The sequence below is a fragment of the Melanostigma gelatinosum genome, assembly GCF_949748355.1.
Source record: "Melanostigma gelatinosum genome assembly, chromosome: 5".
Lineage (NCBI taxonomy): Eukaryota > Metazoa > Chordata > Actinopteri > Perciformes > Zoarcidae > Melanostigma > Melanostigma gelatinosum.
In genome coordinates this window covers 21,734,981-21,757,215 of record NC_136638.1, presented here as the reverse complement: position 1 = coordinate 21,757,215, position 22,235 = coordinate 21,734,981, and the positions used below count along the sequence as shown (strand labels likewise).

The 22,235-nt window shown below is 43.0% G+C and overlaps 1 protein-coding gene across 3 annotated transcripts in view; it reads left to right on the top strand.

Annotated features, from left to right (window-relative positions):
- enox2 (ecto-NOX disulfide-thiol exchanger 2) overlaps positions 1-22,235 on the top strand; it is a 117,265-nt gene that overhangs the window by 12,058 nt on the left and 82,972 nt on the right. For all 3 annotated transcript variants that reach the window (XM_079269008.1, XM_079269007.1, XM_079269006.1), the window contains exon 2: positions 18,025-18,171. In XM_079269008.1, the coding sequence (XP_079125134.1) occupies positions 18,025-18,171 (147 nt within the window). The remainder of the gene's footprint in view (positions 1-18,024; positions 18,172-22,235) is intronic.

The window sequence follows — 22,235 nt, the reverse complement described above, 5'->3', positions numbered from 1 at the left end:
TTAAAGTTTAGAGGGCGTCTGCTTCCCCGCTGAAGCCCTCAGGAACATATTTCAGCTGTATATCAAATACAAATCTCTCATTTCTTTTTTTCTTCTTTTCCAACTTCAGACTTATGTGGTTGTGCGTCAGTCTAAAAATCAATCAATAAGAGTGAGCAGGTGTGTCAGCAGTTTTTAATTATCAGATTCCATTTGCATTTGTCTGGAGGCTCTCCTGCCTGGGAATAGAAACCGCAGCGGCCATCACTTCACATTTGAACATCTCCGTGAGTTCACAGCATGTCATGCATGCGGGATCAACTTTGCTTTCCAGATCTCTCTGCATCCACATCACAGAGACGAAGCGGCATCGTGATGCTCGCTAGCGTTCCTTAATCGTCCACAAGGGTCTGTTGAGGTTTGCAGACCGATGGTATGGAACTGGGTCTTGTGGTACAGGCCGGATCAGGTTCCTGCTGTGGTCCTTCCACAAACAGCACATGCTGTTGGCCGGCTGCTCTGGGACTGAGTGGTTACCGGAGGGCTTCAAGGTATTTGGAGGTCTGCCCGTGTTGGTGTCTCACTAAGGCCGCTTCTATTCAATGAAAAGTCGTTCTAATCGGTCTATAATTCTTCCACAAATCTCTCGTGCGTCAGTAGATTATTTTTTCTATCGCTTAAAATCCATGTAGTATTGATTCTTTAACATCCAGGTCCATTCGTTTTAGCCTGAACCTGTTTGACATCCTTGAACAAACGTAACCATCCAGACTGAAGTTAAGAAATACAAATATTGGATTCACTAGATTGTTTCTTACCCAAATATAATATGCAGTTATGATATATAATGGTGGATAGTCATGACAGTTTGTGGCACAGTCTCAGTATTACAGCAAAGATCTATCTACAGCGTTGGTACAATAGAAGTAAGATGTTGATGTTATTCGTTCGCTAGTTTAAATGAGAACTCCTACATTTGGTGCTTTATCCCTGACGAGCTCTTTCCCCAGATTTCTCTCTGACTGATGGCTTTTTTCTTTTTCTGGTTTTATAAAATGATCCCTTTTAAAACATAGCCAGAAGTGAAAAGTCTGAGGAAATGGGGGTAAAAGGAGAAATGTGTAACAGTTTTACATCAAGACTGTAGAGAGGAACTAAGACCTGTCTAGTAAATTCATTTGATAATTCTTCATTGTACCTTGGGGACATTATTGTGAGTGGTGAGAATTTCTGCTCTGTGCTCACAGAGCTGTTGGTTCCTTTTGGCTCGGGCGAGCTTCGAGCTCATGGTGTGAGCTGGAGTGAAAGTGGAAGATGAGGCAACGCGCTCACGTTTTTTTAAAAACCCGCTCTGCCCTCCATCCTAAATCTTCCCGTTGGTGCCTGATTGAACGCATTGTTTCATTCCTCCCACAAACTACACGATGGAGCATCATCGTCGCTGCCAGATACCAGAATGCCTCTTTGTTTGTTCTGTTTTGTGTAGTTCGTGAATTACATGAAGAACATTTTCTGAAGAGTACAGGGTATACAGGGTGGTGACAACCGCTTCTCCTGTTCGACAAGTGGCCTATTGATTGAGAAAGTAGATTGGAATTGATTGAGACAGAGACCGAAATCACTGAATCACTCCAGTTTGAATAGGCCTACTCTCCTGTCAATGGTGATGAGTTGTTATTCTGAGGCAACCCAGCACGTTTATCTTTGCTCTAATCAGAGTCGTTACATTTTGGAATACAGTTTTTGAAATTCCTTGTGCACAATTGCGAGAGGGTGCACACTTAACTAGTGATGAGCAATCAAACGTGTAGCTGATGTTCTGGTGGCCGGCTTACAGACGGAGGCTTGAGAGACGGCTGCCATCTAAAACATTCTGCTTCCACTTTGCCACAGTTCCTCAGCGTTATTTCTTCACCGTCCCATTTGGAGTTCCTTTCTTTAATCCATTTAAAATCGAACAAAACTGGAGACGGAATCGTTCAGCGCAGTGGCTGTAGATATAACATCAGAAATCTAATCCAGCCAGTGCTGCACTGTTCGCTTCAGATACTGGGAACAGGAAGCTTGCTGCCACCATTCGCCGCGATGCATTACATGTCTTAATGGATATATGCTTTCGAGTGGAAGTAGGACTCTTTATTCATTACGTTGGTTGGATGGCCTCTGCCGAGCTCGGTCGCCTCCTCTCTAGCGGGATAAGTGTGATCTATGAACTGGTTAATTGTCTTTGTCCTGATCGCTTCCGTGACTGCGGGCCATTAAGTGTCTGGAAAGGTCATTTCCTGTCCTATTTCTGCTGTCAGGGGAGAGACAGGAATACTCCATGATGCTATTGCAACATTATTGTTTGGTTTATTTGGCAAGTTATTGTAGCTCGTCCCCCCCGAGAGAGGTCATGGGATGTGGAGGCAGCTGGGAATGTGTACGTTATTTCCAAAGAGGCCAGCAGATGGTTAACGGAGGACGGCTTCTGCACTGGGTCAGAATTTAGCCTATTTGGAAGTGAAATTTTGGGAACAACAGGAGCAGGGACTCTTACTGCATCGCCCATAGCTGCTGTCAGAACAATCTGAGGTTGACCAGACCAGACGATACGGATCCAGAGTGGATACATTATTGTTCACCCTCCAGTTGAGAGCATATGAGATGTCTGTGAACTCGGTGTAAGTGAATCCAAGTAGCCTGTTCTTCAAGTAGCAGCTTCTTTGTCCTCCCTCAAGGCTGGTACTCTTGTATCCATTAGGGGTAGACGTAAGTGACAAGGAAATATAGGATTTTGCCATTTCACAAACTGAAAGGAAGCAGAGGTTGTTAAAACACAAGCAAACGTCGAGCTCAGTTTACTTCCAGTTATTTATTTATTTTTAACAACCTAAGATTTATATTACAAAAGGGAGTTTTGGCTTCTACACAGAGACACCTAAGTGCCAAAAATGTGATCTATTCTGGTGCTCGTTGGCGCGGGAGCTGAGCGGGACGAGGAAAGATTTGACAAAGTAACGCTGTGATCGAACATCAGAGGGGAGACGGGAAGACGTCTGCTGAGCAGATCACGAGTTACTATTAATAACAAATACTGAGTATTATGTGCAATCACGTAAGAATATGCAACTCTCTCTGCACACACAGGGCTCCAACTATTAGTTTTTATTTTGTTTCTTTTTTCATTTTAGTTTCATATTTTGTCGTGTCAGAAAATATTGAAAATTGCCCATCACAGTTTCTTAGAGCCCAAGGTGACATCTTCAGACAGCTTGTTTTGTCTGTGCCGTTTATTCTACTTTTCTTCAATACACCTTCCCGACAAATATGAGAAATATTAGTTTTGCGGTCACTTTGAGACGTTTTGTAAAGTTCACACCCTGTCATGCTGTTCCCCCTGCATTGCTTCGTGTACAATGACACAGCAAAAACAAGTTCAGTGATTAGATTGACGACTTCTCGACTGACGACTAGAATCGTCAACTTTTAGGAGACAGCCCGACCAATAATGAGAAGCTGTATTTGTGTATTATGGATGTTATCTCAAGTTTAATATTATTCTGTCCAGCTGACAGGATGCCTCTCCTCCAGTTATACTCCACTACAGCTGGCTGGTCCAATAACTCAACAATAATCCCAAATATGTAGACATCGTCTCCATTTAACAGAGTATTGTCAACGCACAAAAGCTGCTTGGAGTATTTGGACATTAATCCCACTCCTACATATCGGCCAACGCTCTTATTTTGAAACATTGTGATGCGGATGTTGTGTACATCTGTGATTCTTAACCATAGGGCCCAATGATGGGCCGCGGCCCATCATTGGGCCGCGAGCGCCACCTAGAGGGCCGCGAAAAACTTTCAGTTTTGCACCTGTGGGCCGCGAGGGCCGCGGGACCGCATAGGTTATCAATTGAAGACACCAGAGATATTACTGTTATCCATGAGACCCTCAGTTACAATATAGCTTCCCACCACCTGGTGGTGGTAATGCGTCAGTCAGTTGTTGAACAAGCTGCAATAAGCAGAAGAAGACACTCAGCTAGCCGCTAGCCTGTAGTGAAAGTTATGGATAAGTTATTAAAAAGAAAAAATGAAGACGATAGTGGTGCCATACCCCCCCAAAAGTCTAAATGTGTGCGCAAGTACAACCCTGGCTTTCTTAAGTACGGCTTTGTGAACGGAGGCAACGAGGCAGAGCCGAGGGCTCAGTGTGTGGAATGTGAGCTAATGCTATCAAACGAAGCACTGGAGCCTTCAAAAATAAAGCGACACCAAGCGACGAAACATCCAACGCTCGTGGGCAAGTCTGTTGGGCTTCTTGTTGTGTATTCAGGTTTACATACACATGATAATAAATGTCTTTGTGATCATCACATTGTATCATCTCATTTATTTAACAAGGGTTTTGCCTGTTCAACACCGGCATCCTCGATCCCCTCCCCTTCCGTTCCTACGGCTTGTTTGCGCAAATACGTCACAAAACATGTCCGTGTTTGGTATCCCAGCATGCCCAAAATCCTCATCTTTGCAAAGAAATCATCGATTGTCTTTCATTTCTTATGGTTTCTCCACAAAAGGAGCCCACACACACTGTCCAAAGTCGCCATAACCGCTGCAAGTCGTATCTTGCAGCATTTCCACGGAAAAAGACACATTACAGACCCGACAACGTGGTAGCGGATGTTACCATGGAGCTACTGCCTTCAGAAAACGCTAGTACTTATAGTACAAACCTTATCCTCCTCTTCCATAAGCCGTCAACCAACGTTTGCGTAACTGAGCTATTCTCATACTCGATCGTGTGCTCGGTCGCAGCCATTAAGCACAGCAAGTCCGCTACTCACACACCATGTCTTCGACCATATATACATAGTTTTTGCAATTTGCAAAGGCTAATAATAAAAGGAAAATAATATAATATCAAAATATAAAAGGAGAAACACCTTTAGTGTGTCAGAATATCATTTGGGTACCATGTGTCCATTTGGGTCTCCAAATGTCCTTTTAGAGCTCCGCCTGGATCTCTTCATGAAGAAACACTGTAGAATGGTCATACTTTGTCCAATCTTCTTCAAATTTGAGGCAGTTGTTCACTGATAGTGTAGTTACAGCCCTACACTGTCCTTTACCTGTACAGATACAGCCACCGGCAGTTATTTATCCTGAAAGATACTTTTTTATTTTATGTGGACAAAAATCTTAAATTTTTACTGACTCCAAAGGCCCACTGCTCTGTTTCTGTATGACCTACAGGTTGTCTGACACTTTTGATGCATATAGTCAGAGTGGGCCCCGGGACACTTTGTACTTGAAAAGTTGGGCCCCGAGGTCAAAAAGGTTAAGAACCCCTGGTGTACATCTTCCGTATCTTCCTTGTCTGTGTGCCGTTGCCGTCTGTTCAGCTTTTGATGCATTACTGTTCTTCCTGCAGTGGCATACTTTGCTTTTGAAGCCTGCTCCGGGGGTCACATTAAAATGATGATTCACTTTGTCCTTTGTCACGTCGTTTCTCTCTTTAAATGAGTCAGAGCTCAGCTTTAGCATGCATCAGTGCAAACCCAAGGCATTTGAATAAATCAAACAAATCATTGTGTTCCTAAGTGGCTTTACTTGACTTGAGTGCAACCTGTTGTGACCCCCCTCCCCCCCCCAACTGCTCCCAGCCTCCCCGAAGTAAAACAAAGATGTTGCGTCGTGCTCTTCTGGCCCCTCTTTGGCTATTTGCTTTATTTATGCCGGAAATTTCAGTGTGGCAGCGTTTGGAATAGATTCTTCATGACTTGTTCATTCCCTCCCATTTTCCAGTGACAAAACAACAAGGGACAAGACAGACGCACAATGAATGCTGACATTTTCTGCCACCGGGTCCATTAGCACTCTCATGTGTGACTAAGCATTGTTTATTTGCACTCGCAGCTCCAAATGTTCACATGTCTGTACGTCAGTGACGGAAAAAAGGGGACAAAAGACACACAATATGCAAATCCTCATCTAGTCATGTTCATGGTCACGTACATGTTTTCGTGTTTTGTCATTGAAAAGTCGACTGTGTTCTTTTTGTGTTGATTTTGAAGCAGTGTTGCCAAATGCAGAGACAGAAACATTTATTTCATTCTCTTAGATATTAAAGGGATATTCCACTGATTTTACACATGAAGACCAGTTTACGCATCATCATTAATTATTTTGACTTGAGTTTAAGAGTCACACTTTGTGTACTAATCAGCGGGTTGTATCACGGCAGCATCTGTGTCCCTGTTGACGGTGTAGATCGTGATCAACATCAGACTTCAGCTTCCTGGACCAGAATTCAGAGCTCTCACTCGCGCAGAATGACAAGTAGCCATCTGGTAATTCTTCTCCTCAGACCTGTACGGGAGCTACATACCAAAATAGCATCAAAGGCAAAGAGTTGTGTTGTGAAAATGGGCTGGTGCATCTCGAGCGCTCAGACCTCACTCGTATCGTCACTCAGGGGGTCTGATTCTCATTTCAGAGAGGAAGACAAACAATACAAACAGCTAAGGAGCACTTTTTACAAGTATTAATTGACACACAAGGGAATAAGGCTTCTTATCTGCTCTCCTTGAAACTAAGCACAGCCTCTGGGATGTTCTGAAGTATACTGACAAGGTGTGGCCTTTCTCTTCAAAACCACAATAAAACGGGCTTTGCAAAGGAATCTGCAAAGCGGTGACACAGACTGAAAAGCTCTGAATTTATTTTGCCAAATGACGCAATTGCGGCTAAAATTTGGCACTGGCTGCAGGACTCAGTCTTCCATGTTATCATCTTTTTTTTTGAACAGACTTGTTCCCCATTTAATAAATTAAAGACACCAAACTGAATGCTCTTGGAGAAGTTTAATGCCTAAAATACAGACTAATTGCCACAGCTTAATAGAAATGTATGTGCACCTTGGGTTATGATGGTCTCCAATCCAATATTGAAAGAGATAAAACCATAAAAAAGAAACACTCGTTAAAAAATACGGCACTGCAGTGACACTGAATATACTTGTCTTGTCTGAAAACAGATAATTGTTCTTGTTTGACTTTTTCTATTCGTTTTGTGGAGTTTAACACCTTTTAACAATTCAGAAAATGAAGGACGCAAATGCTTAATCCAAGAAGCCAACTATCAATTAAGAATAAACACTGACCCGTTTGTGTTTTGTATCTCGTTCTCATTAGTTATTTTGTCCTTTCTCTTAGCGTTTGAACATTAACTCGTCTAGATATTGGTTATGTCCTGTAGCATGCGACGGCTCAAAAAGCTGCAGCTCTACATGTGGAAAGAAAGCTGGACTCTCGATGTCAAAGACCAGTGCAGGATCTTGCTGCTTTTAGAAGCCCGTGTCGGTGATGGCAGCTGCTCATCATGAATCTCTTCCGTCCTCCGCACTCGTCCGTTCCCTCACAAGGATGAAATATAGGTGGTCTGAGGCAAAGTATAGAGCAGTTGTGAGTTCACAACAGGCTGCAAATAAGACAAAAAAAAGAAAATGAAATGTGGATGGCAGCTAAGCACTGGAGTGAAGAGAATGATTATAAGAAGCGTGCGTTTGAGAAGACCGATGGAAGTGAACAAGAGGTGGCGTCAAAGGGTTTTTTTGGGACTTTTTAGACGGTGACAAAAGGTGGCGGTGACACATTCCGAAGCCCTAAAAGAACAGTCGGTCCCCCGCTTCGACCTGATCCCGTTTTAATTAGGAGGAATGAGTTGCACCTTGAGGAGTGCCCTCGTGTGCTTTAAATAGCGTCTGTCACAGGACCGAGAGCTCCGGTGAGCATCGGCTCAGCTGCTTATTGTAAATCAGCAGCTGGTCATCCAAAGAGTGCACACGAGCGGCATCAAAGAGACGCAACTCTGCACTGCAGCGGTGTGAGCCACGTTCAAGTCTCACGCACTAAAGTTTTAAAGCGAGTAACCCTGATGGGCCTGACTCAGCAAAGAGAGGACAAACAGTACAGTCGGTTATCGATGTCTTGAGTGTGTGTGTGCTTTTAGAGATGACCATTCTCTCTCTCACTCACACACACACACACACACACACACACACACACACACACACACACACACACACACACACACACACACACACACTCCCAGCCTGCCGTTGTTGATGTGCACCGGAGCCAGTGAGCCTCTCATTAGCCATCGACATCGGCTGGATGTTTTTCCAACAGACTGTAAATAGCTTCAGCAGCTCTGTACGGGAAGAGGGAGCGCTCGCAAAGTGATGAGCATCAGAGCGCTCCGTGCCAATCGTAACGCATGCCGTCCTGTAATAACCATACGCCGATTGACCACGTAGCCAAGATGTCCTTTTGTACCGCAGCCTAATTGTTGATACGTCGAGCTGACCCTACACTGCATGCATTACAGTATCCTGTCTTTCAAAGGAGAGGCCAGATGGTCGGCGCTTTAGACCCTCTGGGGTCTCGAGGACAAGTAGAAAACAGGTTCTCCTGGTAGGACCCTACACTTTCACTTTGTTGCCTCGTACCGCGAGCTCCTCTTAGACTTATTAGTCCAGCGTTAAGCATCGCTGTCAGAAGACGCCGCGCATTGCACGTGTAAGCTAACATGACCTTCTCAACCGCAGTGTTGTCACACTCGCTCACTCACTGCATCGCAGAAAGGGCACCGGCCTTTAACAGTAGAACGCGGAAATGAAAGATTCTTCGTGAGTTTAATGGAATAGAGATGAGTGGATGGGAGATTTAAATGAATTAACCTTCAGTGAATTCCTCCGGGCTTGGAGCAATGACAGAGGGGGTCTGAGGAGGATGTCACTCATATGAATAGTCATGAAATGACAGCACAGCAGAAGTGAACACTGAATATATTGTCGAACTCAAATGTTCCAAGGAGCGGAAAACAAAAATCCAATTTTCTCCCTTCACATTAATAACCCTTTGCATTTAGTGTTCGCTGTGGGTTCCAGCTGTGGGGGCAGCTTCGTTAATGCACAATGAGATGTTCCAACGTTAGCATTGTTTCAAAATGTCATCACAACATCAGGGAATATATTAACCTTTACCAAGCTCCCAACTGTAAGACCTTAATTCTTTCTACGTAGTCATCCAGGTATTAACCCTGATTGGTGCCTCTGACATTTACTTAAGGTGCTAAATGATGAATATTCTGCAGAGTCTCTCTTCTGTATTTACTGGGATGAGTTCGCTCGTTGCAACAGTCGAGAAATTGGGACATTTGCTTCTGAGTTAAAAGGGTTTATTTTGTCTTGTATGTTTTCTTCTCTTTGCCACTTAATTACTTCCCAGGACTGGTGCTACAGCCTTGTCTACTTTGGGAAATGTCAGGGAAACTCATTTTTTAAAAATGAATGTAAGGATTTGTTGGTGATAATAATCAGAACTGCAGTTTTTCTGCTCTTTATTTTCCTGTGCTATTTTTCTGCCAGTAGTTTAGATTTATTTTACTGACATCCCCAAACTATGAAAGTGAGAACCGTTCTATAGGAGTTAAAAACAAGCCGCAACAAGCCGCTCTGTAGGTCGATCCGTCTGTCGGTCGACAATAAGGTCCCCACCCTTTGGGGCCACAGTGACATTTGTCATGTTGGTGAAGTGTGTGAAGGATTGTGTTGTGTTCACATCAATTGACAAAAACGGTGGCCAAACTTATTAACAATTTGCTGTAGGCACTCTTGTGGGAGGCATAGTTGAGTTCCTGTTTGTATGGTGTGGGCTAGCCACGCCCCCTATACGCAAGCCACGCCCCTTTGCATCACTAATGAACCTTTTCTTGAAGACACTTGCGGGGGGGGGGGGGTGTGGATGCATGCATGGGCATATATATATATATAAAACTCAAAGTTTACGACTGCATCTTGTACCACCTCCCGTGGGCAGAGGTCAGCGTGGGATGTTCGTTATAATCCGTTTCGGGTTTCCCGATATATTGCTTGGCAAATGCATTAATGTCTGATAAGAAAGTTGGAACTAAGTTCACAGTTTGAGTTCCTGCCTCTCAGCCTCTCCCATCTGTCTCCTTTTTTCTGCTCTCTGTGTCGCCGCCTGTTTGCAGACAGCAGAGCAGAAACGCGGCTCGACCACGAGTGAGAGACACAAAGCAGGACGCTCTGTCAGTCATTTCCTTTGTTGAAATGAGCAAAGCCTCTGGGATAGTGCAGCTGTCCAGAAAATGGCCCCCTGCCCTCCGTTTGTATGAGCCACCTGTTGTTTTAACTGCCCCCCCCCCCTTTTGTCTTTGCTATAAATACACAGGAAGTGAAAAGCTTGGCAAATAGCCTCATGAGAATACCACGACTGCCTGGCATGCGTTGCCATCCACCGCTAAGCCATATAGAAGGCCCTCCGTAATGCCAGATCAGCTTATTACTCATTGTTAATAGAGAAAAATAAGAACAACCCCAGGTTCCTCTTCAGCACTGTAGCCAGGCTGACAGAGAGTCACAGCTCTGTTGTGCCGAGTATCCCTATAGACCTCAGTAGCAATGACTTCATGAACTTCTTTAATGATAAGATTATGATTATTAGAGACAACATTAATAATCTCCTGCCCTCGACCGATCTTTCCACAAATAGAGTAACCTTAGAAACAGCTGTAAACCCTGATATATGTTTAGATGGCTTTACTCCCATCGACCTTGACAAACTGACTTCAACAATTTTTACATCTAAACCGTCCACCTGTCTCTTAGACCCTATACCGACTAGGCTGCTTAAAGAAGTGCTACCATTAATTAGCACAACTTTATTAGATATCATCAACCTGTCTTTAGTAACAGGTCATGTACCACAGTCCTTCAAAGTAGCTGTGATTAAACCTCTTCTTAAGAAGCCCACTCTGGATCCAGAGGTGTTGGCCAACTATAGACCGATCTCGAACCTTCCCTTCCTCTCTAAGATCCTTGAGAAAGCAGTTGCAAATCAGTTATGTGACTTTCTGTGTAACAATAGTTTATTTGAGGATTTTCAGTCAGGATTTAGAAAGCATCATAGCACAGAGACAGCTCTGGTAAAAATAACTAACGACCTTCTAATCGCATCAGACAAAGGACTCGTCTCTGTTCTTGTTCTGTTAGACCTTAGTGCTGCGTTCGACACTATAGACCACTACATCCTGTTGCAGAGACTGGAACATTATATTGGCATCAAAGGAACCGCACTGAACTGGTTTGGATCCTATTTATCGGATCGATCTCAGTTTGTTTATGTAAATGATGAAGCCTCAATGAGGACCAACGTCAGTTATGGAGTTCCACAAGGTTCTGTGCTTGGACCAATCTTGTTCACCTTATATATGCTTCCTTTAGGCAATATTATCAGAAAACACTCTATAACCTTTCATTGTTATGCAGATGATACTCAATTATATATATCGATCAAACCGGACGAAACCAACCAGCTTGCTAAACTGCAAGCGTGTCTTAAAGACATAAAAACCTGGATGACCTGCAACTTCCTGATGTTAAACTCAGACAAAACTGAAGTTATTCTACTAGGCCCAGAACACCTCCGAAATCAGTTCTCTAATGATATAGTTTCTCTAGATGGCATTGCGCTGGCATCCAGCAGCACCGTCAAGAATCTTGGAGTTACCTTTGATCAGGATTTGTCTTTCAACTCTCAGATAAAACTTATTTCTAGGACTGCCTTTTTTCACCTACGTAATATTTCAAAAATCAGGCACATCCTATCTCAAAGCGATGCAGAGAAATTAGTTCATGCATTTGTTACCTCTAGATTAGATTACTGCAATTCCTTATTTTCAGGCTGCTCTAATAAGTCTCTTAAATCTCTCCAGCTGATCCAGAATGCTGCAGCTCGTGTACTAACAAGAACTAAGAGGAGAGATCATATTACTCCTGTATTAGCTTCTCTGCACTGGCTCCCTGTAAAATCTAGAATAGAATTTAAAATCCTTTTACTGACCTACAAAGCCCGAACTGGTCAGGCTCCATCATATCTTAAAGAGCTTATAGTACCATACTGCCCTACTAGAGAGTTGCGATCCAGTGATTCAGGGTTACTTGTGGTTCCTAGAGTCTTAAAAAGTAGGACGGGAGCCAGAGCCTTCAGTTATCAAGCTCCTCTTCTGTGGAACCAGCTTCCCGTTTCTGTCCGGGGGGCAGACACACTCACCACATTTAAGAGTAGGCTTAAGACTTTCCTCTTTGACAGTGCTTATAGTTAGCGCTTTATAGTTAGGGCTGGCTCTGGCTTGCCTTGGACCGGCCCATGGACAAACTGGTATAGGCAAAAACTACAGGGGGACTTCCTACACTGAGCACCTCTCTCCTCCTCTTCTTCACCTCCGTCTGTATGCATTGATGTCCCATTAATGCTCATTACTAACTTTACTTCTTCCCCGGAGTATTTGTGCTTTCTCGCCTCACAGGATGACCGCAGTTTTATCTGGACACTGGTTCTTCAACCAGCCATGGCCCTGCTGACATCTACTACGATCTTCATGATTAACATTATTAATCCTATTACCGACACCATTAATGCACAGTACTGATTATTAATCCTATTACCGATACAATTAATGCACGGTACTCATTTTGTCTCTTCCCCGGAGTCCTTGTGCTTCCTCTCCTCACAGGTTTCCATGGAGCATGGTTTCATCTGGACCCTGGTCCTTCCTCCTACCATGGCCCTGCTGACTCCAACTGCTAATATCACTTTTATTATTACTCACATTACTATTTCATACTACCGATACCATTAATGCACATTATTGACCTGCTTCTTCACCAGAGTCTCTGTGCTTTCTCGCCTCACAGGTTCCTGTGTATCCGGGTTTACCTGGACCAGGTCTTGCCTCCTGTCGTGGTTGTGTCATACATTGAATGTGCTGTAATTACATTGAATGTGTTGTAATTCACTATCCTGTTCTACACATGACATCATTGCACGCCTGTCCATCCTGGGAGAGGGATCCCTCCTCTATTGCTCTCCCACAGGTTTCTTCCTCTTTCCTCCCCGTTAAAGGGGTTTTTGGGGAGTTTTTCCTGTTCTGATGTGAGGGTCCCGGGACAAGAAGATGTCAAACGTGTACATATTGTAAAGCCCTCTGAGGCAAATTTGTAATTTGTGATTTTGGGCTATACAAAAATAAATTGAATTGAATTGAATTGAATTGAATATCTGTCAGACACCTTGTTTGTACATCTGCTCAGGACACTCATGACTTAAGTCCGAGACCTTATTTCGGAGCTCGTGCTCATGGTCCAGCGTTCTGTTGTTCTGATGGACCAGGCTATGAATAGAGCATCATCTCATTTTGTCGTGGGGACTGATCTTCAGCGAGACTTAACGGAGGTCTCGTGACTTTCATCGGTAGCCTTTCAGGTGACTAAAGGCCTGTGACTGAGACCCAGAGTCATCGGGATGCATTTTGATTTTGAATGGTATCCGACTTGTGACCTGCATGGCTAATGTAATGGTGACAGACAATGTGACCTCTCTGGATTCCTTTTTTTTAATCCGTTATTCAAAGACTCTATGCCCTTTCCACTCCAGCCACATGTCGTCCACGTGGTCTGCATTCTGACTTAAAAGTTCCAAAAAACGAGGCCACATCCTGAATCTCTTTTGGACTCTGGTTGGACAAAACAAGCCATCTAAAGAAGTCACTTTGGACTTTTGAGAAATCGGGACGGCCATCACTTGGACTGCACCGTGTGTGCTCACAACGTGGGCAGAAAGAGTGCTCCGCCAATTATTTAAAAAAGAACATTGTACTTTATTATATCCTCACAAAGAAGGCTGCACAGTGGTGCCATTCAGATGAAATAAATTGTATATTCCCAGTAGATTGACTGCCGACAGTTACTCTGTTGATCAGTGACGTCTGTTGTTGGTCTGAAGGAAATAAAACAGTTTTGTAATGGGGCGGCTCTGAGAATCCCTGCTCCCAGTTAAATCTGAGTAAATCATGGACACGTTTTCCTCTTTATAGCATTAACCCAGTCATGTAGATCCAGCTGTGAGCTCATGACCTCGTAAAGAAGAGAAGTAGTGCAATTAAATATATGATGAAATTGCTCCACTTTGAATATTTAACAACTTGGTTTGGCTGCTGATTAAGACACGGCTCTGTGATTATTTTAAAACCGATATTTTTAAAGACGGAGCGGATACATACATACACAGCTTGGAGAACACTCTGTCGTACTTTACACAATACTTCGTCGCAGTGAGTGTTTTTTTTTGCTATTTAGCATTAAAACATTGATCCTACACACACCGTCTTCAGATTCTGTCCTGATGAGTGAATGCAGCAAAGCGCTTTGCCTGCTTGAATGTAGAAGTCAGTGGAGCTGGGAGGTTTGTTGTGGTTTAGTAATGAGCTGAAATAGTGTGAGAAAGACATTTATAGATATGTTAATGTTGTATGCCACCATCTGGCCCTTCGCCTTGTTCAGATGAATGAACGTGCAGTATTCTACACGGCCTCTGTGCTCACTTCCTCCGTGTTTCTCAGTGCTACCTTAGATGAATAGCCCCCCCCCCCCCTCAGCACTTACCTGCAACGTTTCTTAATGCTCTGCGTTATTCATACTGTACTGCTGATGGGAGTTAGAAGGACGACAGGAGAATTCTACAAACATGCTACCAGGAGAATCATTGTGATGGTTAACGATGTGATCTGTACAGAAAGATCACAGGTTTGATCCCCACAGATACCAGCGTGCTTTGAAATCATCATTGTAAAGGAAATGATGAAGTCGGCCTTCATGTAATTGCTCTCAAACCTCTCGTATTTCATGACTGTGTGTTGCAGGAAACCTGAGTACCCCCATGAGCAGGAATGGGTGTGTCTGTTCCCAGCCTTATATATTTGAGATGTGCTTTGCATCAACGTGTGCTTTGTATCGGACCCTTTTTGGTAAACACAAACCAAAAAGTAGTATTTTTTGAGGTTTTCAGTCACTTCCACTGCAAGAGAATCTTTTTATAGCAGTTTATAGAGTCAACGTAAACTGCAACTAACGTTTGATTTCATATCGATAATCTGCTGTTTTGTTTTCGTTGATCAAATATTTGATTGATAGAATATTAGAAAATAGTATAAAAAACAAACACAATTTAAAAAATATGTTTGTCTTCAAATTATAGATTTTTTCCAAAACCCAAAGGTATTCACTGGACGTTTAAACGATTCAAACTTATGACAGTGTTTGCTTTTTTAAATCTCTCGTCGATCAACCAATGCTTTATGCTTTCTAAGATTCACAAATAATAATAACAATAAAAGTTCCGATCTATTTGGAATCAGATCATTTGTGTCTTGAAGCACACAGTTCTCCACGTTCTCCGTGGTGTAGATGCACAGTTTGGATTCACATCCAAGGCAGTTAAATGCTTTCTTCATGACCTACTGAGTTTGATTGCATATTCTAATGGTCCTGCCTTTTACTGGCCCACTATACCATTAATGGGGCATGTGGTTGATGCATCCGTGATCTGAGATCAGGTCACTTGTCATTTCTTGTATCTCATCCCGATGCCACGGAGCGTAAAGTTTGTCTGGTTGTTCGGCATGTTTTTCATTTCCTTCATTCGCTCTGCAGCCCTTCTGTCCAAAGCCTCCACTTGTGTCCACCCATACCCCAAAAGCTGTTTTCATTGAGGCTGATTCTGTAAAAATGCTTTTCTTCAATTCTGCCTCAATCGTTTAAACGCTATCACTCGAGAGCGAGATAAAGTGCAGAGATGCACGCAAAATGTACCGAATGCCAGTCAGTCAGCAGCTCTGCATCGGTTCTAAATCACACACTTGAGTGCAAAACATTTCCTCCATTCCTGATTCATCCTCAGTCACTTCTTACACCACACTTAAAGAGTCCATTTAGGAGAAGGTTGAGAAATCTTTGGACAAACCCGACCGGCACTTTGAGCAAAAAGAAGCTTCTCTCCTTGATCCCGCTGTAGAATGACACAGGAACTGCTGTAGCTGTGTGGCGTTCCCCTCTTTTCACAGCTTCTCTTAGCCTTTTTGTTGCCATCGACTGAAGGGCTGTCTCCCGTAAACTGATGTTGTTGATGGAGTTAACATTGGCAGAGCAATGGATATATTTCACTCTCGACACCATTGCCGTTCGTCGTTAAAAAAGCGTGACGGATGGATGCTGAGTAGAGATCGACGTACGGCCTCTGTTTGTTTGTGTGTGTGTGTGTGTGTGTGTGTGTGTGTGTGAGCTCAGTCAGAAGATCTATTTAGACTGACTGCAGCAAACACAGTCACCTCTGCCTACATGCAACAGAAGAGTGAGTTTGTACCAACATCTGTATTTGAATTAGAGCTCTAGTTCCATAAGATTCTGTCACAGAGTCGTCTGAAATATTGGAGAGATGTAATCATTTTCAAAGCCATGAAAATACTTCATTGAAGTATTCTCCGAAGCGTGATGTAAGAGTCTTCATTTCGTGAAGGAGATTTTGTAAAACAAAGGCCGCAATTACAACCCTTCATAATTCTGTTGACACTTGGAGCGCTGTCTGGAGTTGACAATACCCGATGAGGGTCCTCTTGACCGCTGACGGAGCCACATTGATGTGGGGCTTCTGATCTGTTGTGCAACAGAAGTGAAGAAAAAAAACAAATCCGCGCAACAAAGAAGCGTCATGAATGATTCATGACTGTAGGCCGAGTCTCCCCAGCACCCTGCTCTGAATTATAAACAAATTCACAACTCTTAAAGATCGGGAACTAGCTGATACATCAAGTTAACTTGTTTATCATTTATTTGGACTCGGGAGCAAACTCTACGTTGTTTTTGTTTTGATTACTTATGGATGTAAGTGCTGTTTCTGTCTTGTATTCATGATACGACTGATTATTCTGTTATTGCGAGATAGCAGTGAGCAAAATCCAAACGCGAAAGAAAACCTCGCCTTCCTCCGCTGAGCTGACTGATAGATTGGCCTCATTATACAGCACATCTGAGCCTTTACATCTACATGCTGTTCAACTTACAATGAGATGCTGTTTTTGTGGTGTGCTGACTTGGTGTTGGGTATTCTTAACGGCATTATCTCAGATAATGTTTCTTACTGGTATGTGCACAATACTGGTGATGATTTTAGCCCTTTTTAACGGTGACTGATTGAAAGAGAAGGAAGCGCTGCGTGTGTGTCGGTGAAGTATTGATTCAGGGTTCAGCCAACTAGTGCACCATTGTGCCTCGTCTGTGTCTGCGATCAGGTCAAAAATATTCTGGTGCAGAAATTGCAGAATAAAGAAATATGTCATTAAATTGAGTCTTAATATCAACAAGTTCCTGGTATCTAATCTCAAAAGATTCTTTGAAAATCCACATTCAAAGCCAGACTTTTACTTGTATGAAGGCTGCGACAAATGATTGTTTTCTTTGTGGAATAATCTCACAAATTGTTCGATGCATTTGAGGTTTAAAACATCAGAAAGTTACAAATAGTTACAAATGGCCATTGTCCTCTCCAAAAGCCCAAGATAACGTCTACGGATGTCTTCTTTTCTCTCACTTCAGGTCCAAAACAAACAGATTTTGATTTGGCTATCATGTAATACAAGGACATATGTTGCAGATTCTCACATTCCAAAAGCTGGAACAATCAATTTTTCTGAATTTTTAGCCGAAATGATTCATCGATTATCACAGTGGTATATCAATATGGAGTAATCAATGAATCGACTAGTTGTTTCTTCTCTATTTTGTATTCACGTGTAATTCCTTTCAGATCGATTTTAACTGAGAAAACAATCTCCTCGCATGATTTTCAGCAAATGTAAGTGTTTATAGAATTGAATATTGTATTGAACCCTGACCATTACTTTCATGGTTTCACCAGTGCAGCTGTCATAAGCACCATTGACCTAACGCTGTTTTATGAGGTCCTCGGTGACGTGTGTCTGAATGAACCTCCACAGGGTTCGGACATGAAACGCACAGCAGCGCTGGAACCTCATGTCGCTTCCTCTTCTTTTTTCATGTTGCACAGTGTTCCCCCCCCTTTTTTTTTTGGTCAGCAGCCATCTCTTCATTTGCTATAAAGTAGCTCTCTGTGTCTTCCAGGACTCAACTCTCTGCCCTTTGCTGCAGCCAGCAATAACAACCCCCTCCACTTCAGCAGTTCCAGTGGGCCGCTGGTGACGGAGTGTCCTCCTCTGGAAAGCACAGTCGACAACAGCAAGAAGAGGAAGAGGGCCAGCCTGCCTCCAGGTACTGACAACAACCGCCTCGCATGTATTTCACCGTCACTGCTGCAGGATCACATCCGCGGTGTCAAATCCTCACCGTTTTTGCCCTCAGCCATGTCTGATTTGAAATGCAAGTGCCTGTAACGCCCAACGGAGACGTCCTTCCTTCATTCAGAAAAGCTTTGATAAAACAGCTGCATTTAAAAAAAATTATTTTACCTTGATATCCCCACCCCCCTTCCTCCACCGACATCAAATAGCTGCGATAGGAATTGTTGCATAATCCTATCATTTGGTGGCGGTGTAGGGGGAGAAAAAGTGGCTTAGCTCAGTCTTTGTTGTTTTCGATCAGCTCGCCGTGTCCTGAGGCTCTGGTTGTCTGGCCCTTTTTTTTTTTTTTGGAGGTCAGGCAGCTGCGGCAGGAAACTGCTCCGCTGAGATTGTGTGCCTGACTGTCTGTTACCGTGCCAACACCACCGGCCAATCAAAACTGCAAACATGCCTCCAGCTTTCTCACACTCACACACTCACCTGTCACTCAAACCGATGGGCTGAGAGAACTCTGTCCGTGCACACGTGTGTTTATGTGCGTCACAAAGTGTGTTATAATGAAGCCGTGAGTTGAGTTGGCGGTTCGCAATGCGTCAAATTAAAAGAAGGACTTTCTAATTAAAGAATTAAAGAAGTGCTGAGTAATTGATTGCTTTGTCAGTAATTGAAAGGAAGAGGGCCCTTCAGGCGGAGAGGTGTTGTTCCGTGGTCTCTGCCTTCTTGGCGACGCTAATTGGACTGGATTAACACTCCCCATCAACAATTCAACTTTCCTTCACCTCTTCACTTGGGCGAGTTCACATCTTGATGAAGTTTCATTTCAGTTCAGCGACCACGTCAAGCTGTGATTGGATAATCGCGGAAGATCGTCAAACAAATAACCAAATGATTGATTGATTTACACGCTACGAGAATAAATTCCCCCCTCGGTTAATGTATCAAAACTGCAGCGTGAAAGGTTTTCAGGCCGCTGATGACGCAACCCAGACTCTTTGAAACCCCCGGGAATTCACAAATGATCCGGACCACATATTAATATTAATATTCTCATCAGTAAGTTCACTGTATTGCAGAACCCTGCGCCATAGTGCATGTCGATATATTGTGTTAACTGTTTTGTGTTCTGTTCGATTCTAATTTAAATGTGAGCAATGACTTCTCCACAGTCACAATCACACTGTCGAGTACAAATACGGCGGCCATTTTGTGATAATGTACCATGTGCTCCTCCATTGCCGCGCTTACACAACATTCAAAGCGTTGCACTGATGAAAGCACAAAGCCTTAAGATGAAAAGCTCTCCCTATCTCGGTCATCCTAAGTTATTTTTAGCCGATGTAGTGTCGAGGAGAATTCGCTGCTTCAAATATTAAAGAATGCAGGAAGTTGAAATGACTTCCTCTAGAATTTAATGGTGATGTTGAGATTTTATTTATATACATTTATAAATGCAGCTGTGATGAAATGTCTTATAAAACGTGCACAGCGTTAATGATAAAAAGAGACCAGACATCATGTTACATTCACTATATGTACTGATAACTGTGAGACTGTGTGTACGTGCAGGAGGTCAGTAATCAGAATCTTTCCGTCCCCCAACCTTGATTCTGAAACTGTCCTTTTTCTCTACACGTCACTGCTTCCTCTCGTTTGACTTTTTCGTTGCTGTGCAAATGCGTCTGAATTGAACAATAATTAAATGTTCAGCCGTGGGAACCAAATTGTTTGTAGCTCTAGGGCAGCGGTGTCAAACTCATCTCCACTCTGGGCCACATCAGCATCACGGTCGCCCTTAAAGGGCCGGTTGTAACTGTAAGACTGTATAACTAACTTCTCCCTAACATATTGTTAAATAACTCTCTCTGCATTTGATTGTTGTTTATTCAAGTGTACAAATATTGTACATGCAGTTATATAAATGAAAAATGATATTTAAACACATTTCTGTTATTATAACATAAATCATTTTAATTGAGGGTTAAGAAACCCACATGACTCTATCAAAGATCAAACTATTAAAGAAAATAACAAAGACAAATATCAAACACAAGTTATTACATTAACTTTGTTCAAAGGTGACTCATTAGCAGGCGTGTTGATTGAGTCTTGTTCAAGGAACCCTAATGGATAGATTTCTCTCATTACAAATGTCATTACACTTGATCATCCATCATGGATGTCTGCAAGCGGCAACACAAACACCTTTCTTGAGCATTACACAGCTTCATTTCAGGTCACTAATTGCTTCAGAAGAAAACAAGCAAAGTGCTTGTTGTGATGTGGCCAACGAGGAGTCATTTCAGACTCCAGCCGCTCCACAGATCTTTAAACGTCCTCACCAAGACCAAACAACAAGCGGCCCGATACATAATTCAAGTCCTGTAAAGTCACAGGAAGCGTTTGAAGTTGAATTTGTATTCACTCTACTACGAAGCAGTCCACTCACTACACTCAGTCAGTGTGACTAACTCGATGTTTATATTTAGTTGAATCTATTCAGTATCAAACGGCTCTAGAGAAATTAATTTCATTGGAAATCATTCCCACGTAGTAAGAGTCACAACTAACTGGAATTTACTACTAAGACATGTTAAAAAAAAACGTTTTAAGTGTTGTGCTTCTCTGTCTTAAATCCAGAAAAATGTAGTCATTGAGAGTTTTTCTCACACTTTCTTGCTCTTCATCTGTTTAGATTTCTGCGTTCATGTGCACCGGCTGTATGCATGTGTCTTGTGTCTTTTAACTATCCATAATAAGTGGTGCCTTGGGGGCAGCAGGCACACTGCAAGGATTTCCCCCTTTTTTTAAAATCTGTTTAACAACACAGCCAGAGATGGCCATTCCCCCTCAAGTCCTGCTGTGTTTAAGCTGCAGGTGGTGGAGAGAATGGGATTTTGAAATGCTGCTCATTTTTTCGATGAGCAGGATTTCCCCTCTCACAATGAATATGAATGTCGCAGCCGCACAAGCTGGATTTCATTATCTCACGCCTGGTATGTATGCAAGTTGTGTATACGTTGTGTTATTCACGAAATGCCATTGTATGTGTCGCTTCACATACTATGCCATACATACATTTCATTTTGCTCCTCATACAGCATAGGCCGAGTCTTAATCCAGCATCGTTTACACTACAGCGGTATTGGCTTGGCCTCCAGAGGTGCTGCTTGCAGAGTTGTCAAGAACCGCTTATTGCTCGTTGACCTTGGGGGAAGTGAAGATTTAGCTTGTGACGTAAAATGATATGGTATTTCCATCATCCAGCAGCAGAAGTGGACAGTCACTGAGCCGCAGGCTGTAAAGGTCTGCTGCAGACAAACATGCTTGACTTAGAAGCCCCGCCCCCTGCACAGAGCGCTATCGCTTGTTTATTCAAAGATTATTGGCCAAAATGTAAAGTTTTTATAAAGTTGCCTTTGTTGGCACATTGCTGCATATCCTAGTGTTTTCCTGCCACCTGTTGGTCGGTAGAATAGTGTGAACTCCTTGGCAGGACTTGGCGTCCCATCATCTGGTCCTTGGGCTAAGAGTGAGGGGTTCCACAGCTGTGGAAAGCAAAGGTCCTGTCAGCTTTGGTAATGAGGTGTGTTTTCACTCACTGCACTCAGGGCTGTCAACACTTGCAGTCTGCTTCGGGTCAATGAGAGCACAAACTTTAACCCAAAACAGCCCCACTTAAAGGACCGTAACAACATTTGGGACATTTGGTCACATTACCGAAACAACATGTCAACGGTTCGTACGTTATCTCACGAAAAGTCGTTCTCCTATTGAAGCCGCCGACACATGCATACTGTCTTTTTCACTGGAAACTACTCTGTTAGGTTTCGGAACAGAACATCATTTGGGTTAAAATAACTATGGAAGTGCCTTTACTGAAGTACACAAGTTACGTGACAGATAAATCAACACTGACTTCTCGTTTCACAGCCCTGTGTGTGTGTGTGTGTGTGTGTGTGTGTGTGCTTTTACGGTCTTTACACGTCTTTGTTCATGATTACATGCATAACATGCTGCATTAGACCAGCCTGAACT